We start from the raw sequence: 20,812 nt of genomic DNA, 5'->3' as shown, positions 1-20,812 counted from the left end.
CTTCATAAGATGTAAATTAATCATGTAATGTCATGGTGTCATTCATAAGATGTTCATTGGTCATGTAGCCTAAAGGTGTCATTCATAAAAAAAAGCACAATGGTCATGTTGTCTTGTGGTGTCATTTGTTGCCCTGTACTCACAGCCTATAGTAGAGTAAATCATCACATTTCGGTGTCAATAATTTATGTTTGTGTTCAAACAGGATGTATGCAGTATGGCACTGCAAAGGTTAATACGTGACCTCTGTCTGTAATGAGCCTGCTTTGCATTGGACCTCACCCCAAGGTCTCCAGTATGGGGTTCGTAATATTAGCAAAACCTGCTAAAACATTCCCAGTCCACTACCTACTAAGGCCAGTGGGTGATCTGTATTACCAATTTGTCAATCTTCCCTTTGGCCTGTCCCTGCCCCCCCGGGTTTTCACAAAACTGCTTGCCCTGCTCCTAGCTCTGTGTTATGCTTAGAGGATCCATGTTGTAGTTTACTTGGATGATCTCTTGCTAAAGCATTAGTCCTCCCTATACCTGTCAGCCATTATCCAGCAAAAAATTACAAACTATGAAGAGCTTTGGTTGAATCCTCAACCGGCTGAAGTTGTCTCTAGAACCAACTCACCGGTAAGAGTATCTAGGCACTGTGCAGGATCTTCTGTCCTGGGACAAACTTCTGTCCTTCCAATCTTCTACTCAGGCCCTCTGGGCCCACAGACAACACTCACTTCTTTCCTTTGAGGCAGCGCCTAATGGTTTACTCCAAACAAATTTTTCTGGCAGTGTGGCACAAAACTACTCATTCCTTGGACAGCTTCATTTGTCTGACCTTTAAGGCCAGACTCTCCCTGATGTAGTGGATTTCCAACACAGTGCTGGAGTCAGGGAAACCCTGTACCCCAAGATGTGGAAGGTTTTCACAATGGGTGCCAGCTTTTTGGGCTGGGAAGGAGTCCTGGATGCTATCTTGGTGCAGGGGATTTGATTATTGGAAGAGGCCTGACTTCCCATCAACATTCCCAACATCGTGAAATTTAGGGCAGTTTGGTTGTTCCTTCAATGCTGGTCCCCTCATTTGTCAGGGCACCCAATGAGAATGTGGGCAGTGGTCCACTTCAACTATCAAGGAGGCACCAGAAGTTGTGTCACTCAAAAGGAAGTAGACTTTATCCTCCCCTGGGCAGAGCTGCATGTTCCAACCCTGTCCACAGTCCACATTCCAGGCATAGAAAACTGGCAAACAGGCCATTTCAGAAACTGAAAAACATTCTCTCACCCTGTTCCGCTGTGCCTCCCTTTGACCTTAACCTGGTGCTTTTGGCAATTCTGAGGCCACCCTTTCAACCTATCAGGGATATTTCCTAGTCTGACCTTATCTTCAAGGTGACTTTTCTTGTAGGTATCACCTTTGTAAGACATGTCTTAGCAGCTTTGTCCTGTAATTAACATTTCCTAGTATTACACAAGGACAAGGTTGTCCTGAGCCCTAGCCAGGACATTATTTCCCTCTGTCCTACTCCAGAACATCCCAAATAAATCTCCCTTCCATTTTCTTGAAATGATGAAATATAATAGTAATAGTTCTCCTCTCAGCTACAGGCAGTCAGATTCTTTCTTTTGCTTCCCAAGGGTTTCTGCAAGAGGCTCCCTCCTTCTTTTTCCACCATTACTAAGTGAATTAGATAAGCCATCATTCAAGCCTATGGTTTGAAGAAAAAGATTCCCCACTTCCCTGTTAAGATGCACTCTATCAGATCTCTTAGTGCTTCATGAGGTTTTCAGGATCAAGCATCTGTTTCTCATATTTACACTTATGCCGCGTACACACGGTCGGACTTTTCGTCTACAAAAGTCCGACAGCCTGACCGACAGACTTCCGGCGGACTTTCGGCGGACTTGCAGCAGACTTGCAGCAGACTTTCTAACGAACTGACTTGCCTACACACGACCACACAAAAGTCCGACGGATTCGTACGTGATAACGTACACCGGACAAAAATAAGGAAGTTTATAGCCAGTAGCCAATAGCTGCCCTAGCATGGGTTTTTGTCCGTCGGACTAGCACACAGACGAGCGGATTTCGGGGTCCGTCGTAGTTACGACGTAAAGATTTGAAGCATGTTTCAAATCTAAAGTCCGTCGGATTTGAGGCTGAAAAAGTCTGCTGAAAGTCCGGAGAAGCCCACACACGATCGGATTACCAGCCAGCTTTAGTCCGTCAGCGTCCGTTGGACTTTTGTAGACGAAAAGTCCGACCGTGTGTACGCGGCATAAGTCTTCTGTTCATACGATAAGTTCTACCAGGTGGGTGTTGAGGCCTCCTCTGATGACAATATCGGTCATAAAATGCTACAAGCTGCTCTCTCTGAGGTCTGCTGAACCCTTCTTGGCCCATCTGCTGTGTGGACCTGGTGGCATTTGTTGCCCATCCCACAGTTGGACTGTTTATAAACATCCCATGGTAAAGAAAATTAGACTTACCAGTAAAATCTGTTTCTTGGAGTTCAGTATAAAGCACAGGGCCCTCCTCTCTGTTCTTTATGATTTCTCTATTTCAAAACTGAAGCCAATCAAGAGTGGGAATGTTAATATTGAGGACTCGGAGGCAGCTTTCTTTTCTGCCAGAGTCCAATCACCTGAAGGTAGCCGCATATAACCCAAGGTGATGGAGTCTGTACAACTACCAAAGCAATGGTATCATTTATGTTGATTTTGTTATTTTTGATGTTTTTCATTTCTATTTCAGGAGAAGAGAAAAAAGAAAAGAACAAATATTTCTACAGAAGATGTTGATGATGATAAAGTATACGAGGTCCTGGAAGAAGCTGAGAATGGAAACTAGGAATAAACTATTATATACTATATTTCACTCTCTGAGAACACCATACAAAGCTTCACTGATCAGTCAGACAGTATGGAAAGCCGTGAACACCAAGAGATAAATTAGAGACTTCTATCCGATGGAAGGCTTTGGAGATCACATCTCTGTGCAGAGCTCCCATGTTCTGTATGATGGATCACTGTATGGTGGGAGATGATTGGAAGGCAGTACTGAGGTCCTGGGTTCAGTTTCACCTAAGGAAGTATCTGAATGAAATTTATATATATCCCTGTGTTGGGTTGGGTATCTCTTATACCAGCATTTTATATTTACATACTGTTATACTGTAGGTACTATGAATAAGGCAGATTACAGACACCTGCAGGATTATACTTACAAGCACACAGACTGAAAATATACAGAAACAGGGCTGATGATTGAGAGGTACAGGCAAACCCACACTCTGCGCAGTATACACTTCTGACCCCTATACTAAGCACATTACATACACCTGACCCCTACACCTTACATTGAGTACATTACATACACCTGACCCTTACACTAAGCACATTACATACACCTGACACTTACACTGTGTACATTAAATATACCTGACCACTGCACTCTGTACATTATACACCCCTGACCCCTACACTTAATATATTACATATATCTGGTCCATACACTCTGTACTTTACATACACCTGAACATTGTACTATGTACATTACACGCCCCTGTGCTCTCTACATTACATACACCTGACCCCTGCACTCTGTATATTACGCACACCAGACACCTGCACTCTGTTTTACCTACTCCTAACCCCTACACTGTACATTACATACAACTTCCCTCTGTAATATATACGATGAACACACCTGACCCCTGTACTATGTACACTACACACTCCTGATCCTAGCACTCTTTACATTACATACACCTGCCCATGGTACAATGTATATTTCATACACCTGACCCTGATGCTATGTATATCACACACACACCTGACCCCGGCACAATGCATATTACAAACACCTGACCCTTGTACTATGTATATTACATACATCCTGACCCCTGTACTATGTATATTACACACACCTGACCCCTGCATTATGTATATTACATACACCTGACCCAGGTAAAATGTATATTACACACATCTGACCCCAGTATAATGTACATTACACACACCTGACCCCTTACACCATGTATATTAAACACACCTGACCCCTGCACTATGTATATTATACCCACCTGACCCCTGCACTATGTATATTACACACACACTTGACCTCTGCACTTTGTAATATTACACACACCTGACCCCTACATTCTGTACTTTACATATATATGACTCTCTAGTGTGCTAGATGTAGATAGATTTTTTTTGTAGAATAGGCTGTTAGCGTAGGAAAATTCAGCTTAGCTGAGAGCTGGGTGTAGCACCTCCTAGCTAGAGTGCTAGAGTAGGAAAACTGTTTGGCTTGGCTGGCAGCCAAGCCTGTGTTTTTTATCTGGATCAAGGCAGTGACTCAGGGAGGGCTGGATGACTCACAGGCAGCATCTCTGATACCTCCCCCTACTTCTAGAACATGCTGGAAACTTCCAGAAGAACGGGATTGGAGGTGAGGGGGAGCTGGATGGAGTATTCTGAGGGCTCTGACTAATCCCCAACAGATGGGTTGGCAGGAGGCAGGCACCCTCAAATACTCAGGGTCAGCCCAGCTGGGGAAGAGAAGTTTGGGTGGAGGCTGCAGATGGAGTATTAGGCTGTCGGTGGCCTTTGAGAGTAACCCCCTAGTCTGTGGGGAGGGGGGTGTACTTAGGTCTGGGCTCGGGTGCAGAGTGGCACGGGAGCAAGGAGAAGGATAGCAGGAGAACACTGCCGGGCAAATCTCCAGGGAGGAAGACAGCTGACTGGCATGTGTGTGAGACAGTCGGGAGGACTGAGAGGTATCCTGAGAGGACTGGGTGAGAGCAGTCTGGGATGAATGCAGAGTCAGTCTGGGAGGACTGTAAATGAAGAGTCAGGAGGGCTGGGAGAAGGGGCAGCTGCAGCCAGGTAGGCTGACAGTGTCTAAAGAGGTGGTACTGGGATCAGAAGCCACAGAGGAAGGCCGAGTACTGGGACTTTTTGCAGCACCTGAAGGGGCCCGTGGTCCCTGCCTGTAATGGGCATGTTCTGGACCTGACAAGTCCTGTGAGGTCCCATCAGACAATACTTGACTGGGAGAGAGAAAGTCTGCAAACAAGTGATGTGCAGGAAGCAGAAGAGGAGTGTAAATAGTTGTGTCCCTGAAGAGTTCCTTAATCAAGTGGGAATCCCTTATCACCCCATCCCCATCCAAGTTTAATCCCCTAATAAAATACAAAAAAACAAAGCTGCAATGACTGTTTCTTGACTCAAGAATGCTGTGGAAAATGTGGTGTGCCTGGCTGTGCAGGGTGGGGGATCCCTATTCACCTGCGGCTCCTGCGGGGGCAGTACTACATAGTAATCTGGGGTCTTGATGGTAAGGCGCCGGATAAATCCTTACCGTCCTGTAGGATGTGCCAGTATCTTTTTATGATGTTATAAATCTGGCTTGATTGAGTACAGTATGTGCCTATTATTCTCGTGCTCCCCGACTCTTCCATGATCTTTCTTTTGGGGTTCAACAGCTGTGTTCTTGGTATGTCCTTCACTTTTTCATAGTATCTCTTCAGATTCCGCAACTTATACCCTCTTTTGCTAAAACTATTGAACAGTCGCAAACAGAGCGAACAAGTGTATGATGAGAACAGAGATCTGCAGATTTTTATTTGTCGAAAACATCGCTATCCTCTGAGCATATTGCAGTTCTCAAAAAAGGTCTGTCCTTTGTTCCCACTCATGATCTTAAAGTGGTTGTAAAGGCAGAAGGTTGCATTCTCTGCATTAAGATAGAAATCCTTTTGTGTGCAGCAGCCCCCCTCAGCCCCCCTAACACTTACCTGAGCTCCCTCTCTGTCCAGCGATGTCCACAAGTGTCTCAGCCATCCGAAATTCTCCTTCCTCATTGGCTGAGACACAGCAGTGCCGCATTTGACGCTCCCGCTGCTGTCAATCAAAGTCAGCTAGCCAATCAGGGGGGAGAGGGGAGTGGCCGGGTCGGGCTCCGTGTTTGAATGGATTCTGGAAGCTGTGACTCGGCTTGGGTGCCCCCATAGCAAGCTGCTTACTGTGGGGGCACTGAACAGGAGGGAGGGGCCAGGAGCACCGAAGACGGAGCCAAGAAGAGGAAGATCGGGGCTGCTCTGTGCAAATCCACTGCAACAGAGCAGGTAAGTATAACATGTTTATTATTTTTATAGGAAAAAAAATGATACTTTACAATCACTTTAATCTATTTGAGTGGGTAAAGGACATAAACTTGATTGCTAGAAAATTAGCACTTAAAAAGGAATATAAGGACAAGCCCAGTGAGCCCATGCAAATAGTAACATCTAAGGATATTGAAACAATTGGACTTCTTTGCAAGCAGAACGTGAGGGTGGAGGTCTTTTTACAACATTCAGACCAAAATCCTCCGATCTCCCAAGGAAGCTAGTTAGAACACTTTGTAAACATGGTAGAGAGAGATCTAAACGCCCTGTAGAAAAAAACATTGAAGAATAAGGGGAATAAAAACTTCAACCCCACCTATCTAGAATGGAATACCCTGGAGGAATTAAAGAATGATCAGGAACCGATCATAAAGACTGCAGATAAGGGTGTCCTCATGGACAAACTCTTCTACTTAAGGAAGTGTTACAATATTCTCAGCAAATGAGGAAAATTATGAGATCCTACCTCAACATATTTACATGAGCTGAGGCAAATCCTTATGGAGGGAAAAGAGAAGGGGGTACCATCAGAAGAGGAATTGGAATATATGATGAATTACCACCCGACAACTGACACTTTTTATGCACTACCAAAGGTCCATAAAAACCAGCTTACACCTTCAGGACGCCCAATAGTTACTGGAAACCACAATCTAACTGAGAAAGCCAGCAGATATATCGATTTTGTCATGCGCCCCTATGTATATGACTTATCATCATATATAGAAGACACTTGGGATTTTCTCAATAAATTAGAAGGGGTGACTCTGACTGATGACAACTTACTGGCACGTTTAGCTGTCGAAGCCTTGTATAGTAACATCAGTCATGATTTGGGTCTTGAAGCATGTGAACACTTCTTTAACACCAGAGGCATTATATTCCAACAGCATACACATTTGATTTAAAAATTTCTCAAGTTTGTGTTGGAACATAATTTTTTCCTTTTTAATGACAAAACATACCAACAGAAGAGGGGCACAGCTTTTGGAACTGCATGTGCTCCCACGTATGCCAATTTATTTTTGGGACGGTGGGAGCAAACTATAGTGTTCCAGGAAGATTTGGAGAGATAAACGTCACATCTTCTTATGTGGGCAAGATTTGTAGATGATATTTTGATCTTGTGGCAGGGGCCCCAAAACAACCTTTATAGATTTTGTGATGTGTTTAAACAACAACAATGTCAGAATGTTCTTCACCAGTGAAATCCATGAGGATCACCTTAATTTTCTTGATTTGGTAATAATAAAAGGAATAAACGGTATGATCAATACACAGATATACCACAAACCCACCGCAGCCAATAGCCTATTACATTGGTCAAGTTATCATCCAGGACCCCTGAAGTGATTGATACCTATGGGGCAGTTCATGCGAGGAAAAAGGAATTGCCCTTCAGAGGAGGCTTTTAGAACAGAAAGTTTGCAACTGTTCTATCATTTTAGCAAAAGAAGGTATAAGTTGCGGCATCTGAAGAGATCCTATAAAAAAGTGAAGTTCATACCAAGAACACAGCTGTTGAACCCAAAAAGAAAGATCAAGGAAGAGTCAGGGAGCATGAAAATAATAGGTACATACTGCATTATACAAAAAAAGGTCACTGCCACCTCCTATAACTGGTCTTCACAGCAAGGAGCACTGGAAGGGCAAACGCATGTCAAAACAAAACCAAAGAATTTCCCAGCTCAACTTACCAACCAGCCTGCGACCAACCGAATTAACTGTATTATAGACAATCAAGACAGATTTATAACATCATAAAAAGATACTGGCACATCCTACAGGATGATAAGGATTTATCAAGTGCCTTACCATCAAGACCCCAGATTACTTATAGAAAAGGGAGAAGCCTCAAAGATATGCTGGTTCACAGCCATTATGAAGAAGGAAGCTCCATATCACGAGGTCCCTTAACATGGCTACCAGAGAAACCGAAGCGTAGTTTTAGATGTGGCCATTGTAAAGCCTGTAGATATGTGCCTACAATAAAGAACTTTATCAATCCAAAAAATGGAGAAAAAATTGATATTACATCTTTTTTCAACTGTAGTACAAAAGGCGTAATATACGTAGCAGAATGCCCCTGTTCACTTCTATATGTTGGCAAGACGATTCGCCAACTGAGGTGTAGGGTTCTGGAGCTTATAAATGATGTGGAACTAAAAAAAGGACAGACCAATCGCGAGACATATGTTAAAAAAAGCATAATGGGAAAGCTGATGGCCTGTGCTTTTGGGTGGTCCAGCAGATCGAACTGGGTCAGAGAAAAGGAGACCTGGATAAGAGATTATTAAAAACAGAAGCGGAATGGATCTTTCGGCTGGGATCGAATGCCACATATGAAATCAGTGAAGGCTTCACCTAACTACCTTTTTGTGGGAGAGTAGTATTTTATAGCATCTGAAAAATAAAAGTTATTTATTTATAATATTGATTTGGGATTGAGATGTGTTTTGAAGGAAATGGTGACTCGTGCAGGAAAATGTTACTTTTTTGAGACAACATTAATAAATACACAAAATAATATAAAAAATAATCAAATAAAAAGGGACAGAAGATGTTCCATAAAAGAACCACAAGATGGTGACGGAAAATGTCTATAAATAGAAGCAGTTTATAAAAGAGTCGCCATTTGCCATGTGGTGGTTACAGCACTTTATTCTTTGAGCACTTATGTTTTATTTGTTGCACCCTGATGAAGCTTTATTGTTGAGCGAAACATGTATTGGTTTCATAAGGATGGATTTTTGGTGCACGGTCACTTTTTACACGGGGATATATTTGGTGGGAAGGGGGCTTTGATCAGTCCGTTTGAATTCCTATACTCCCTAGATCAGGGATAGGAGTGTTAGTACACTGCAACATTGTAGGAGCAATAGTGATACTTTTTCATGAGTGTTTTTGAATAGAGAGGGGTTTTCTTTGTGATAGTACAATTCTGATAACTCCTCATTTACTCCCTCTAATTGCTGCAGTGCAGATAGAGACAAACAGACTGAGAGGAATTTTTTGAATGCAGCCCTCCCTATAAAGCCTCGTACACACGATTGGATTTTCCAAAGGGAAATGTTCGATGGCAAGCCCCTTTGGCGGAAAATCCGACCGTGTGTATGCTCCAGACAATTGTTGTCGGATTTTCCACAGACAAATGTTGGATGGCAGGCTTTAAAATTTTCCACGGACAAAAGTCTGTTGTCGGATTTTCCGATCGTGTGTACACAAGTTCATCCGACAAAAGTCCAAAGTACAAGCACGCATGCTCGGAAGGAAGGACGAGCCAGAAGCGGTCGGTTTAGTAAACTAGCGTTCGTAATGGAGAATTAACATTCGTGACGCGGCAAATTATGAAATCTGGAAATTCAGCGCACAATTCTCTTCTTCTTTAATGGGATAATAATGAAGCTGCTTTGCTGGTGATACTGATGGAGTTATTGCAAACTAATTTTCAAAGGCTTTTTTTTTCTAGTGATATCAAGAATAATATTATTATGTTTTGTTTTTATTTGGGCAAGTTACCACAACACCATCATAGTTTTTAAGATCAAAGATACAACTATGTTGGTGTCCCTTGTTAATGTTACATTGTATTTTTTTAAATGTAACTGCCGACTCCCAAACTGTCATTAGAAGTAAAACACAGAGCCAAGTATTATTCTACACAATTTTTTTTATTGTGCATTAAAAAAAGAAAACAAATAAAATTAGACATGCTATCTTCCAATAGAACTTAACCAAAAAGTGCATTCTATGCATCCAAAAATATAAAAAATATAACAAATCAAATCATTATTATTTAACCAAAAAATAAAATAAAAGCCTCATGCATGTGTCCTGCTTCTTAATATAGGGGGTCAGCAATGCCAAGAGTGGGTGAAAGCAGGGGCCCATCCAGAGATAATTACGAAAAACATCCGGATTATTCTCCCGGAGCTCCCGCAGCAAAGGCATATGACATAATTGGTCCCCATTAATAAAGCAACCAATTTTTGGTCCAAGAAATCCTCCTCCTCCTGTTCCTGGACTGGACTTGGGTCAAAGCAATAACTCCAAGCCAACAATAAATAACACGTTATCTCCTCCGATTCCGCAACATGGTTGGTTGACGAACGGCTGTTCAGAAACTAAATGAAAAGCGGGAAATGAAAAGTGCAAACTTAAAAGTGCTAAATGAAAAGCGCAAAATGAAAAGCACGAATCAACACTCACCAAACTTCTACTAACACGAAATTAGCAGAAGGAGCCCAAAAGGTGGCGCTAAAGACACACATTTTCGACAAATCAACCTAATAAAGTCCTAAAATTCTTTAGGTGTCGTCCCTAGGGGTTTTTTTGTGTGTGTGTGGGCATGCACACCTTGTTTGAATTGGTTAATATTACAAACTGTGGCAAAAAGTGTGGGATCACCGCTCTTGGAAAATGTTCATTCAATTGTTTAATTGTGTGGAATAAAAACTAATCACAGACATGTCTCAAAACTATTTTCATTTAACATTCCAACCTTCTGCCTTTAAGAAACAGTTAGAACAGAAGAAAACAAGGTTACATCGGGCTAAAGAAAAGCAATCATGGACTGTGGAGGACTGGATGGAAGTGATATTCAGCGATGAATTACCGATCGGCATTGGACGGGGTGATGATCCCGGAAGTTTTGTTTGGTGCCGCTCCAATGAAATGTATGAAGACGACCACCTGAAGAAATCATGCAATTTTCCCCAATCATTGATAAGGAGTTGCATGTCGGATAATTGTACGGGAGGTGAGGACAGTCATTAAATCTTCAATAAATCACACCTTTATATTGAGGTTTTGGACACTTTTCTTATTCCATCAATTGAAAGGATGTTTGGTGATGATGACATCATTTTTCAGGATGTCATCTGATGCAGATGTTTATTTTTAGAACTGTGAAGTACATGGTGATTCCATAATATTTTCCTCAGCATTGAGTGATTCCATGTTTTTTTTCTCTGCTTGATCTGCAAAAACAGTTGCAATTGACTACAGTTTTCTTTCTTTTTTTTTTTTTTTTAAGTGATTGTAAAGTCTCATTCAAGAAAATAAAATACATTAACAGACATGTCATACTTACCTTCACTATGCATTTGGTTTTGCACAGAGCAGCCCGGATCCTCCTCTTCTCGGGTCCCTCTTCGGTGCTCCTGGCCCCTCCCTCCTGTCGAGTGACCCCACAGCAAGCGGCTTTCTATGGGGGCACCCGAGCCCTGTCACAGCTCCATCCCTCCCAACTTTTTGAGATGGGAATGAGGGACAACTATCAGCAAAAGTATGCAGGCCTAGGACACACCCCCTGCCACGCCCCCTTAAAGGGGAATTGTACAAAAAAAACAAGATTTATTAAACCCACAAGGGCTTTTTTTATCACCACTATTCCTTTATATTGGCTTTTGGAATTTACAAATGCAGCAATTTGGAAATTGGATGAAAGGTTTACCGCTGGAAAACACTTTTTGATAGATAAAAAGTGCATTTTACATACAACTATATAGATGAGACCAACATGAGGGACAAATGAGGAGGAAAGAGGGACAGACAGACATTGCTCCGAATCAGGGACAGTCCCTCGAAATCAGGGACAGTTGGGAGCTATGCAGCTCCCTGTGTGCATTCAAACACGGAGCCCCGACCCAGCCCCACCCCCTCTCTCCCCTGATTGGCTAACTGACTTTGGTTGACAGATGTAGAAGCCAATGGCGCCGCTGCTGTGTCTCAGCCAATCAGGGGGAGTGTCCCCGATGGCCGACACACTCGTGGACATCGCTGGAGAGAGATGGAGCTCAGGTAAGCAATTATGGGGTGCTGGGGAGGCTTTACAACTCCTTTAACTGTTTCCTAAAGCCAGAAGGTTGGAATGTTAAATGAAAATAGTTTTGAGGCATGTCTGTAATTAGTTTTTTCTTTTTACACAATTAAAAAATTGAATGAACATTTTTCAAGAGTGGTGATTCCAAACTTTTTTCCACGGGTTGTACCAATAGGAGGGCCAAAAAATTCAGATATAAGAGGCCATTGTTTAATTGAGCTCTCCTGAGGAGTCAGCCGGGTGGGCTGGAGAGTGTTTCAGTCTGGAGAGGACTATGGAGAAGTCAGGAGGGCTAGTGAAAGGGGCAGCTGCAGCCAGGTGGGTTGGCAGTGCCTGAAGAGGTGGTACTGGGATCAGTAGCCACAGGGGTGTAAGCTGGACACTGATTTTTTCCTCGCTACACACTTACAGGGGCCCCAGATTCCTGCCTGTAAAAGGCTGTTACTGTAATCAGCCCCATATACCCCCTCCCAGCACAAATCCCTGCTCTCAGCCCAAAATTCCCCCCATATCCCTCCTACCAGCATAAATCCCCCAAACCCCTCCTTCTTATACAAATTATCTTACCACCCCCCAAAAACCCCCTCTCAGCGCAAATCATCCCCCACAGCTCTCCCCTCCCAGCACAGATCCCCCTTCAGCAAAAATCCCCCATATACCTCCTTTCAGCATAAATGCTCCCCAAAACCATGCTTCTTACACAAAATCTCTTACCACCTCCCCCCAAATCTCTCATCTGAGCACAAATCCTCACCCCCCATATACCCCTTCCAGTATAAATCCCCCCCAAACCCCTCTGCTTACACAAATTCTCTCATGACCCCCCAAGCCCCCCTCAGCACAACTCTTATTTCACTTCTCCCCGCCAAATTCCCAATACAAGCACAATCCCCCCCCCCCCCCCAATACAAATAAACTCACCTCCAAATTTTCCCATGCAGCAAAAAAAAAAACCCCTTTTAATCCCTCTGAGCATAAATCTCTCCCTTCCTCTGCTTCTTCCTGCCCCAAGCACAGACTTCAGTTACTGAGACTTCAGCCCCGGGAGATCTCCATCCCAGGCTCCTCCTCCTGTCCTATCAGAACACACGTCAGAGCTGAGCAGGGACCTATGGGAAACTTCCCTTGGTTCTCTGGCACTATTGCTGCTGTAAACATGCAGCCGGTGTCTTGCCAAGAAAGTTCCCCCCGGCGGATAAGGACCCCCCCGTACTGCGCAGGCGCAGCGCTTGCGCAGTACGAACTACTAGGAGCCGCCGAAGATAGCCGAAGCTGAAAATCTTCAATCAGCTGTACACGGCGCCTGCGCCCTGGGTCCAGGTTCAAGCCCCACCATCCAAGTGGACCTAGAGGGAGAATAAAAAAGTGCCGAGTGCAGCGAGGCCGTGCCCGAAGCATGGGGAGCAAAGCGAGTCCGCGAGGGGCCCTCTTACAGGCGCCGTGTACAGCTGATTTACAACTATTCCGCTTCGGCTATTTCCGCCGGCTCCTATTGCGCAGGCGCAGCGCCTGCGCAGTAGAGGGGGGTCCTTATCCGCCGAGAGGAACTTTCTCGGCAGAACACCGGCTGGGAAAGACACCGGCTACTACAGTATTGGCGATCACTGGGGACGCTCCACAGGAGAAGTGGGCAGATACTTGGTGCTGGTGATCGCCGACACTCCCGCCAAGTCCCAGCCCTGGTGATACCACACATCGCAATGCAGTCTCTGTACTGCAGCCAACATCTCCCCTGGGGCTACTTGTCACAGTAACTTAATGTGACAGGCAGTGAGCTGGGAGATGTTGGCTGCAGTACAGAGACTGCATCGGGGTGTGTTGTACCCCATACACCCCACACAATACTGGGCAGAGGCAACCAGTGCCCATGGTATCTCGCCCCTGCTAGACAAGTCACTGGAACCAAGGGCTGGAACTTGTTCCGACACTGGGCTCCACTCTCCGCTCAGCCTTGATTTGCCGGGATGCTGGGACTTACATCAAATCCCAGGACGGTCCCAGTGAATCCGGGATGGTTGGGAGGTATGGCATAACACACACAGTCAGAGCATAGAAATGGCACGCATTCAGTCATAGAGCAGGCAGAGCACACCACAAAAAAGAGGACGCACACTGTGAGAAATGGCCCTTGTCAGTACAGGGAAGAGATGGGGATGGGGTGTACTTGCTGCAAAGGTTTAATAAAATAAACTAGTGCCAGTGGGGGGGTAGGCAGCAGTGTGAGGACCTGGAATACCTGCTGGTGGCACTGTGGTTCACAGAGCGGGAAGTTGTAGTTCCAGTGTCCACCAGCAGGTGTCTCCCAGCAGCCAGCAGATCCCAGTAATCAGTCTCCACCTGATGCTGGCTGCTGGGAGGGCATTTAAACCCTTCTCTAATATTCCTGTTAGGTACCTGGTAGTTGATCCTGACTGGTAGAAGGAGACCTCTCTTAAACGCTGGTTCACAAGCCACTGGAAGTGGGAACAGTGGTCTCTTGAGCACAGTGGGTGGGAGGGCCTGATGCAGGTTCCAGCAGAAGCAAACACTGGAACTGGGAAGACGTCCCTCTGGGATGGCTGAGCTGCGGATGCAGGTAGGCTGATGCAGGTCAGTAGGCAGGCAGGTGGATGATACGGCAGCAGCAGAATCTGAAGCTTGGCAGAGCAGGCTGGAAACAGCGTCACAGGACACAGGCAAAGCAGAGTCAGACAGTTCGTTTGGCAGGAGATCAGGCAAGTATATAGCAGGAGGGATAATCCAAGAATAGTCAGGCAGGCAGGAGTTCGGCAACGGGTCACAAGATATAAGCGAGGTCAGGCAGGCCGGGTCGGATAGGAGACAGGAGAATGGTCAGATGGAGCCGGGTCACTAGCAATACAACAACAGGCAGGATACAGGAACTCAGGTGCAGAGCTGCAGTCGAACAGCACCTGCTAGAAGCATCTGACAGTCTTTTAAAGGGCCCTTGGTGCCAAAACAGCGCTAGCGTGAACGGGCGCGCGCACGTGCGAACGCGCAAACGGGCGCGCACGGGAGCGCTCCGGCGCCCCCTGGTGGAGATTTCAGCAGAACTGCCCTGGAAAGGCCCTTCGTGCACCTGCGTGCACGCATATTCGCCCGACGGCCACTGATATGCCCCTGACATTGCCCCCTCCCAACGGGCAGCCTCCAAATGCCCAGATAACTTTTCTTTTCAGGATGAGCAGAGAAATAGGCATGAATCAAACGTTTGGCATGAATATTACTGTCAGGTTCCCATGAGTTATTTTCTGGACCATACCCCTTCCATTTAATCAAAAACTGTTCTTGCCCGGAACTCTTTCTGCAATCAAGGATGGCCTCCACTTCGTATTCCTCATTACCGTCCACCAAAACCGGTTCAGGGACCCTGGTGCCCCTATCAGGAAAGCGATCATCTACAGCAGGCTTCAAAAGTGACACGTGAAACACAGGGTGGATTTTAAGTGAGTCAGGTAAACACAGTTCATAGGATACCTCGTTGATTTTCCTTTTCACAGGGAAGGGCCTAATAAATTTAGGAGCAAGCTTTTTGGAAGGATAAGTCAACCTAATATTATCGGTAGACAGCCATACCTTATCACCAAGCTGAAGGTTTAGATCTCCTTTTCTTTTCTGATCGAAGAACCTCTTGCTGTCTGCTTGTGCCTTGGATACCGCTTCCCGTAACATCCGGTTATTATGACTGAGGAACTGCACTGTGTCCTGGACCGCTGGAACTGAGGACTCTGAAAGAAAATCTGGTAAAAAAGATACATGAAAACCATAATTGGCAAAGAAAGGGGATTGACCAGTGGCAGAGTGACTAGCATTATTATAGGCAAATTCCGCTAGGGGCAGCAGGGACACCCAATCATCTTGCACAAAAGATGTAAAACACCTAATGTATTGCTCCAGTGTCTGGTTTGTTCTTTCCGTTTGCCCATTTGGGGATGGTATGCTGAGGACAGGGCTAGTTCAATTTTCAAGATTTCACATAGGGCTCTCCAGAAGCGTGGGGTAAACTGCACCCCCCCTATCGGACACTATATTTGCGGGGACTCCTAACAGCATTTATGCTGAAAGGAGGTATATGGGGGATTTTTGCTGAAGGGGGATCTGTGCTGGGAGGGGAGAGCTGTGGGGGATGATTTGAGCTGAGAGGGGGTTTTTGGGGGGTGGTAAGATAATTTGTATAAGAAGGAGGGGTTTGGGGGATTTATGCTGGGAGCCTAACAATCTCCTTGATGAACACACGGGCCGTTTCAACAGCAGAAGGTGTTCCTTTTAGGGGTACGAAGTGGGCCATTTTAGACAGCCGGTCGACGACCACAAAGATCGCCGAACATCCTTCAGAGCATGGTAGTTCAACTATAAAGTCCATTGCTATCATCCTCCAGGGTCTATCTGGTATAGGCAACGGTCTCAGTAGTCCCCAAGCTCTGTTCCTCAGAGTTTTATTCTGAATGCAGACAGAACAAGAGTTAACATACTTCCTGCAGAATTACTTCAGGTTAAGCCACCAGAAAGTGCGTTGCACAAGCTCAAGGGTCTTACGGACCCCAAAATGTCCTGCAAGTGGGTGGTCATGCAATAATGTCAGCACCTTGACTCGGACGCTCTCCGGTACGAAAATTTGACTTCCTCTCCACAATAATCCATCTCGAGATGTTAAAGAGGATCCCTGGAGACTTGAAGGTTCTGGTGATGCTTCTCTGATCATGGACAGGAGATCCGTTTGAAGAAGTAGGAAGCTATTTGCTGGCAGGATAGTGTCAGGTACTGAAAGGTTCTTAGGGTTGTCAAACATGCGCGACAGCGCGTCTGGTTTTACGTTTTTAGATCCAGGCCGGTAAGTAATGTGGAAACAGAACCGTGTAAAGAATAGAGCCCATCGGGGCTGTCAGGGTTTTAGTCTCTTAGCAGATCTTAAGTATTCGAGGTTCTTGTGGTCAGTATATATCAGTACCGGATGGACTGCGCCCTCTAACAAGTACCTCCATTCTTCCAAAGCTGTCTTGATAGCAAGTAGTTCCCGGTCTCCCACATCATAGTTCCGCTCAGCCGGTGAAAGTTTTCTAGAAAAGAACCCTACGGGGTGCATCAGGTCTTTGTTGCCCTGTCGTTGAGAAATGACAGCACCCATGGCCACTTCGGAAGCATCAACCTCCAGGATAAAAGGTAAGGATGGGTCAGGATGGCTAAGGATCGGAGCTGAAGTGAAACATCTTTTTAATTCTTCAAAGGCCCCCTGAGCCTCCGGGTTCCAGTGGAAACGAGAGTTCTGCTTGGTTAGCTGCGTGATGGGGGAGATGATGGCAGAAAACCCCCTAATGAACTTTCTATAAAAATTTGCAAATCCAATGAAGCATTGCACGCCCTTCTTGTCCAGAGGAGCTGGCCAATCTAGCGCAGCGGACACCTTCTGAGGGTCCATTTTGTGCCGGTTGGGGAGATCACTAACCCCAGAAACTAAATCTCCTCTTGTTCAAATTCGCACTTCTCCGCCTTAGCATACAGTCCGTGCAAACGAAGACGGTCCAGGACTCTATGGACATGTTCCCTATGTTGCTTGAGTGAACTGGAGAAGAGTAAGATGTCACCCAAATAGACGATTACAAAGATGTCCAGGAAATCTCTAAACACATCGTTGACCAGATGCTGGAACGTGGCAGGAGCATTGCATAGGCCGAAGAGCATGACCAGATACTCATAGTGTCCGAAACGGGTCCAGAAAGCCGTCTTCCATTCATCTCCGGCCCGAATGCGGACCAGATTGTAGGCCCCTCTCAGATCCAGCTTGGTGAAGATGATGGCAGACCTCAACTTCTGGAACAGTTCAGGTATCAGGGGCAACGGGTAGCGGTTTTTGACCGTAACCTTGTTTAACTCCCGATAGTCCACACATAGACGAAGAGTCTGATCTTTTTTGGAGACAAAAAATATTCCGGCACCAGCTGGTGAAGTAGAAGGTCGGATAAAGCCCTTTTCGAGGTTTTCACTTATGTATACCTTAAGTGCCTCTTGTTCTTTTTCAGACAGCGGGAAGATGCGCCCGAAAGGAATCTCAGCCCCAGGGAGCAGCTCAATTGGGCAATCATAGGGACAATGGGGTGGCAGGGAGTCTGCTCCCTTCTTGCTGAACACATCTGCAAATTCCCGATAGGCCTCTGGTACGGTTTGAAGCAGGTCTTGGTCAATGTCCATACAAAATAAAGTAGCAGCAGACTTAGAGGGTTCAGGTAAGCAATGTTTTTGGCAGTAGGGTGACCGGAACTTGATCTCGCCCGTGGCCCAGTTAACATGAGGGTTATGGGCCTGGAGCCAGGGCATGCCCAAAATGAACGGAAATAATGGAGATGAGATAACGTCCAGAGTTAGGATCTCTTTGTGTTGAGATGAACAGGTGGCAGACAAAGGAAGGGTTTCTTGAGAGACTTGACCTGATTTTATGTGGGACCCATCGGCCAGAAAAACTGAGAGTCTGTGTGTCTTGTCCTTTAGGGGAAGATTTTGTTGGGTAGCGAAAGCAGAGTCAACAAAGCAGCTACATACCCCAGAATCAATAATGGCATTGACCTGGATTGTTCTTCCCTGGAGCTGTAATGAGAGAGGGAGAGCAAGTTGAGTTGTATTGGCGGTTAAAGTGGATAAACTGGCCGGAGTAGAAGAAAAACACTTACGAGTCTTTACTGGACAGTTGTTCACGTAGTGGCCCGCCCCACCACAGTAGAGACAGAGGTTTAGCTGGCGTCTGCGCGCCCGTTCTTCTGGGGGCAAGGTAGAGCGCATAAGTCCCAGTTGCATTGGCTCAGGAGCATCAGGTGTCTGGGTGACTGGACTTGGGCAAGCAGGAGGTAGATACCGGGAGGCAGGAACCGGAACTCTTGCAGTCATCCACATAGGGCGCGTTTGCTGGGAAGAGCGTTCAGACCGGCGCTCACAAAGACGTCGGTCAATCTGGATGGTAAGAGTGATGAGTTCTTCAAGGGTATCAGGCATCCCTACCCGGGCAAGCTCGTCCTTAAGACTCTCAGATAGCCCCATGCGGAACTGATGATGTAAAGCTGCGTTGTTCCATTGAGTGTCCGTGCTCCAGCGTCGAAAGTCCGTAACATAGTCCTCGGCCTACGGCCTTGCTGGAGCACGAACAAAGCTGCCCCAGCGGTGGCAGTCCGCTGAGGGTCCTCGTACAACTGGGCCATGGCTTCGAAAAAGGCGGGCAAAGACTGAATCTGTACAGAGTTGGTTTCAAGCAGGCGGTGGGCCCAGGTCTGGGGTTCCCCCTGGAGAAGGGATATTTCCCCCTGGAGAAGGGATATGACAAATCCCACTTTAGTAGCCTCCAAGGAAAAAGTCAGTGGCTGTAGGGTGAAATAAAATTGACAGGCGCTGCGGAAGGCCAGAAACTTGGTTCGGTCACCAGAAAACTTCTCAGGGATGGAGACCCTTGGTTCAGGTGGGAGCATGACCACAGAGGGTGGTGCAGCAGCCTGTGCTGGAGCAGCTGCGGATCCAGAGGCCACACCTCCAGGACCACTAAGGTTCAGCACTTGACCCTCCAGTCTGTTGTAACTGTCTTGTAAAGTCTTTACTGCCTGGGTGAGTGCCGCTAGATGCGTACAGATCTCCTTGATGGGAGAGGTCTCTCCTGCGGGCTCAGTCATGGCTGTTCGTACTGTTAGGTACCTGGTAGTTGAGCCCGACTGGTAGAAGGAGACCTCTCTTAAACGCTAGTTCAGGAGCCACTGGAAGTGGGAACAGAGGTCTCTTGAGCACAGTGGCTAAGAGGGCCTGATGCAGGTTCCAGCAGAAGCAAACACTGGAACTGGGAAGACGTCCCTCTGGGATGGCTGAGCTGCGGATGCAGGTAGGCTAAAGCAGGTCAGTAGGCAGGCAGGTGGATGATACGGCAGCAGCAGAATCTGAAGCTTGGCAGAGCAGGCTGGAAACAGCATCACAGGACACAGGCAAAGCAGAGTCAGACAGTCCGTTTGGCAGGAGATCAGGCAAGTATATAGCAGGAGGGATAATTCAAGAATAGTCAGGCAGGCAGGAGTTCGGCAACGGGTCACAAGATATAAGCGAGGTCAGGCAGGCCGGGTCGGATAGGAGACAGGAGAATGGTCAGACGGAGCCGGGTCACTAGCAATACAAAAACAGGCAGGATACAGGAACTCAGGTGCAAAGCTGCAGACGAACAGCACCTGCTAGAAGCATCTGACAGTCTTTTAAAGGGCCCTTGGTGCCAAAACAGTGCTAGCGCGAACGGGCGCGCGCACGCCCAACGCACGAACGGGCGCGCGCGGGAGCGCTCCGGCGCCCCCTGGTGGAGATTTCAGCAGAACTGTGCAGGAAAGGCCCTTCGTGCACCTGCGTGCACGCATATTCGCCCGACGGCCACTGATATGCCCCTGACAATTCCCTTATGTTCTAGTGTTTTGACTGCTAGCCAGATACTGGTTGCTATTGATTCTGAGCCCGATTCCTGCCTGAGCCTGCTGCTGCCTTATACCTATATCCTGCACCTTGCTGCCTTGTACCTGATCCCTTTGTTCCTGATCCCAGTCCTGGTTCCCCCATTCCTGACTGTCCCTTACACCTCCAGTCTTATGCTGTTGATCCGTGTTCCCCATTTTGTATATATTGTATTAGTGTTAATTTGCTTCACTGGATTTTGTTTTGCTGTAAATAAATCTTACTTAAATCATACACAGTCTGGTTTTCAGTTTCCTGAGTGGCGCTACACAGATTTGTCCATCCCTGTTGCTGATAGATTTTTTTTTTTTTTTTTTTACTGGTGGGGGATCTTCTCTCTCAAATTAAAACAAAAAGTCTGTGAGTGCGC

At 46.2% G+C, this 20,812-nt stretch overlaps 2 protein-coding genes across 5 annotated transcripts in view; one reads left to right on the top strand and one right to left on the bottom strand.

Moving 5' to 3' along the window:
• The window catches only part of LOC141122387 (receptor-type tyrosine-protein phosphatase mu-like), an 86,538-nt gene extending 82,410 nt beyond the window's left edge, over positions 1-4,128 (top strand). For all 4 annotated transcript variants that reach the window (XR_012240623.1, XM_073611972.1, XM_073611970.1 and 1 more), the window contains one exon: positions 2,741-4,128. Coding sequence is in view for 3 of the 4 variants with exons in the window: in XM_073611970.1 (XP_073468071.1) it covers positions 2,741-2,836 (96 nt within the window). In the remaining variant the exon portion in view is untranslated. The remainder of the gene's footprint in view (positions 1-2,740) is intronic.
• Positions 1-20,812, bottom strand: part of LOC141122459 (receptor-type tyrosine-protein phosphatase alpha-like) — a gene marked incomplete in the record, with an annotated part of 620,682 nt that overhangs the window by 309,005 nt on the left and 290,865 nt on the right.

The sequence above is a fragment of the Aquarana catesbeiana genome, linkage group LG01, assembly GCF_042186555.1.
Source record: "Aquarana catesbeiana isolate 2022-GZ linkage group LG01, ASM4218655v1, whole genome shotgun sequence".
NCBI classification, from domain to species: Eukaryota; Metazoa; Chordata; class Amphibia; order Anura; family Ranidae; genus Aquarana; species Aquarana catesbeiana.
The sequence above is the reverse complement of the archived record's forward strand: the minus strand, read 5'-3'. Positions and strand labels throughout refer to the sequence as shown.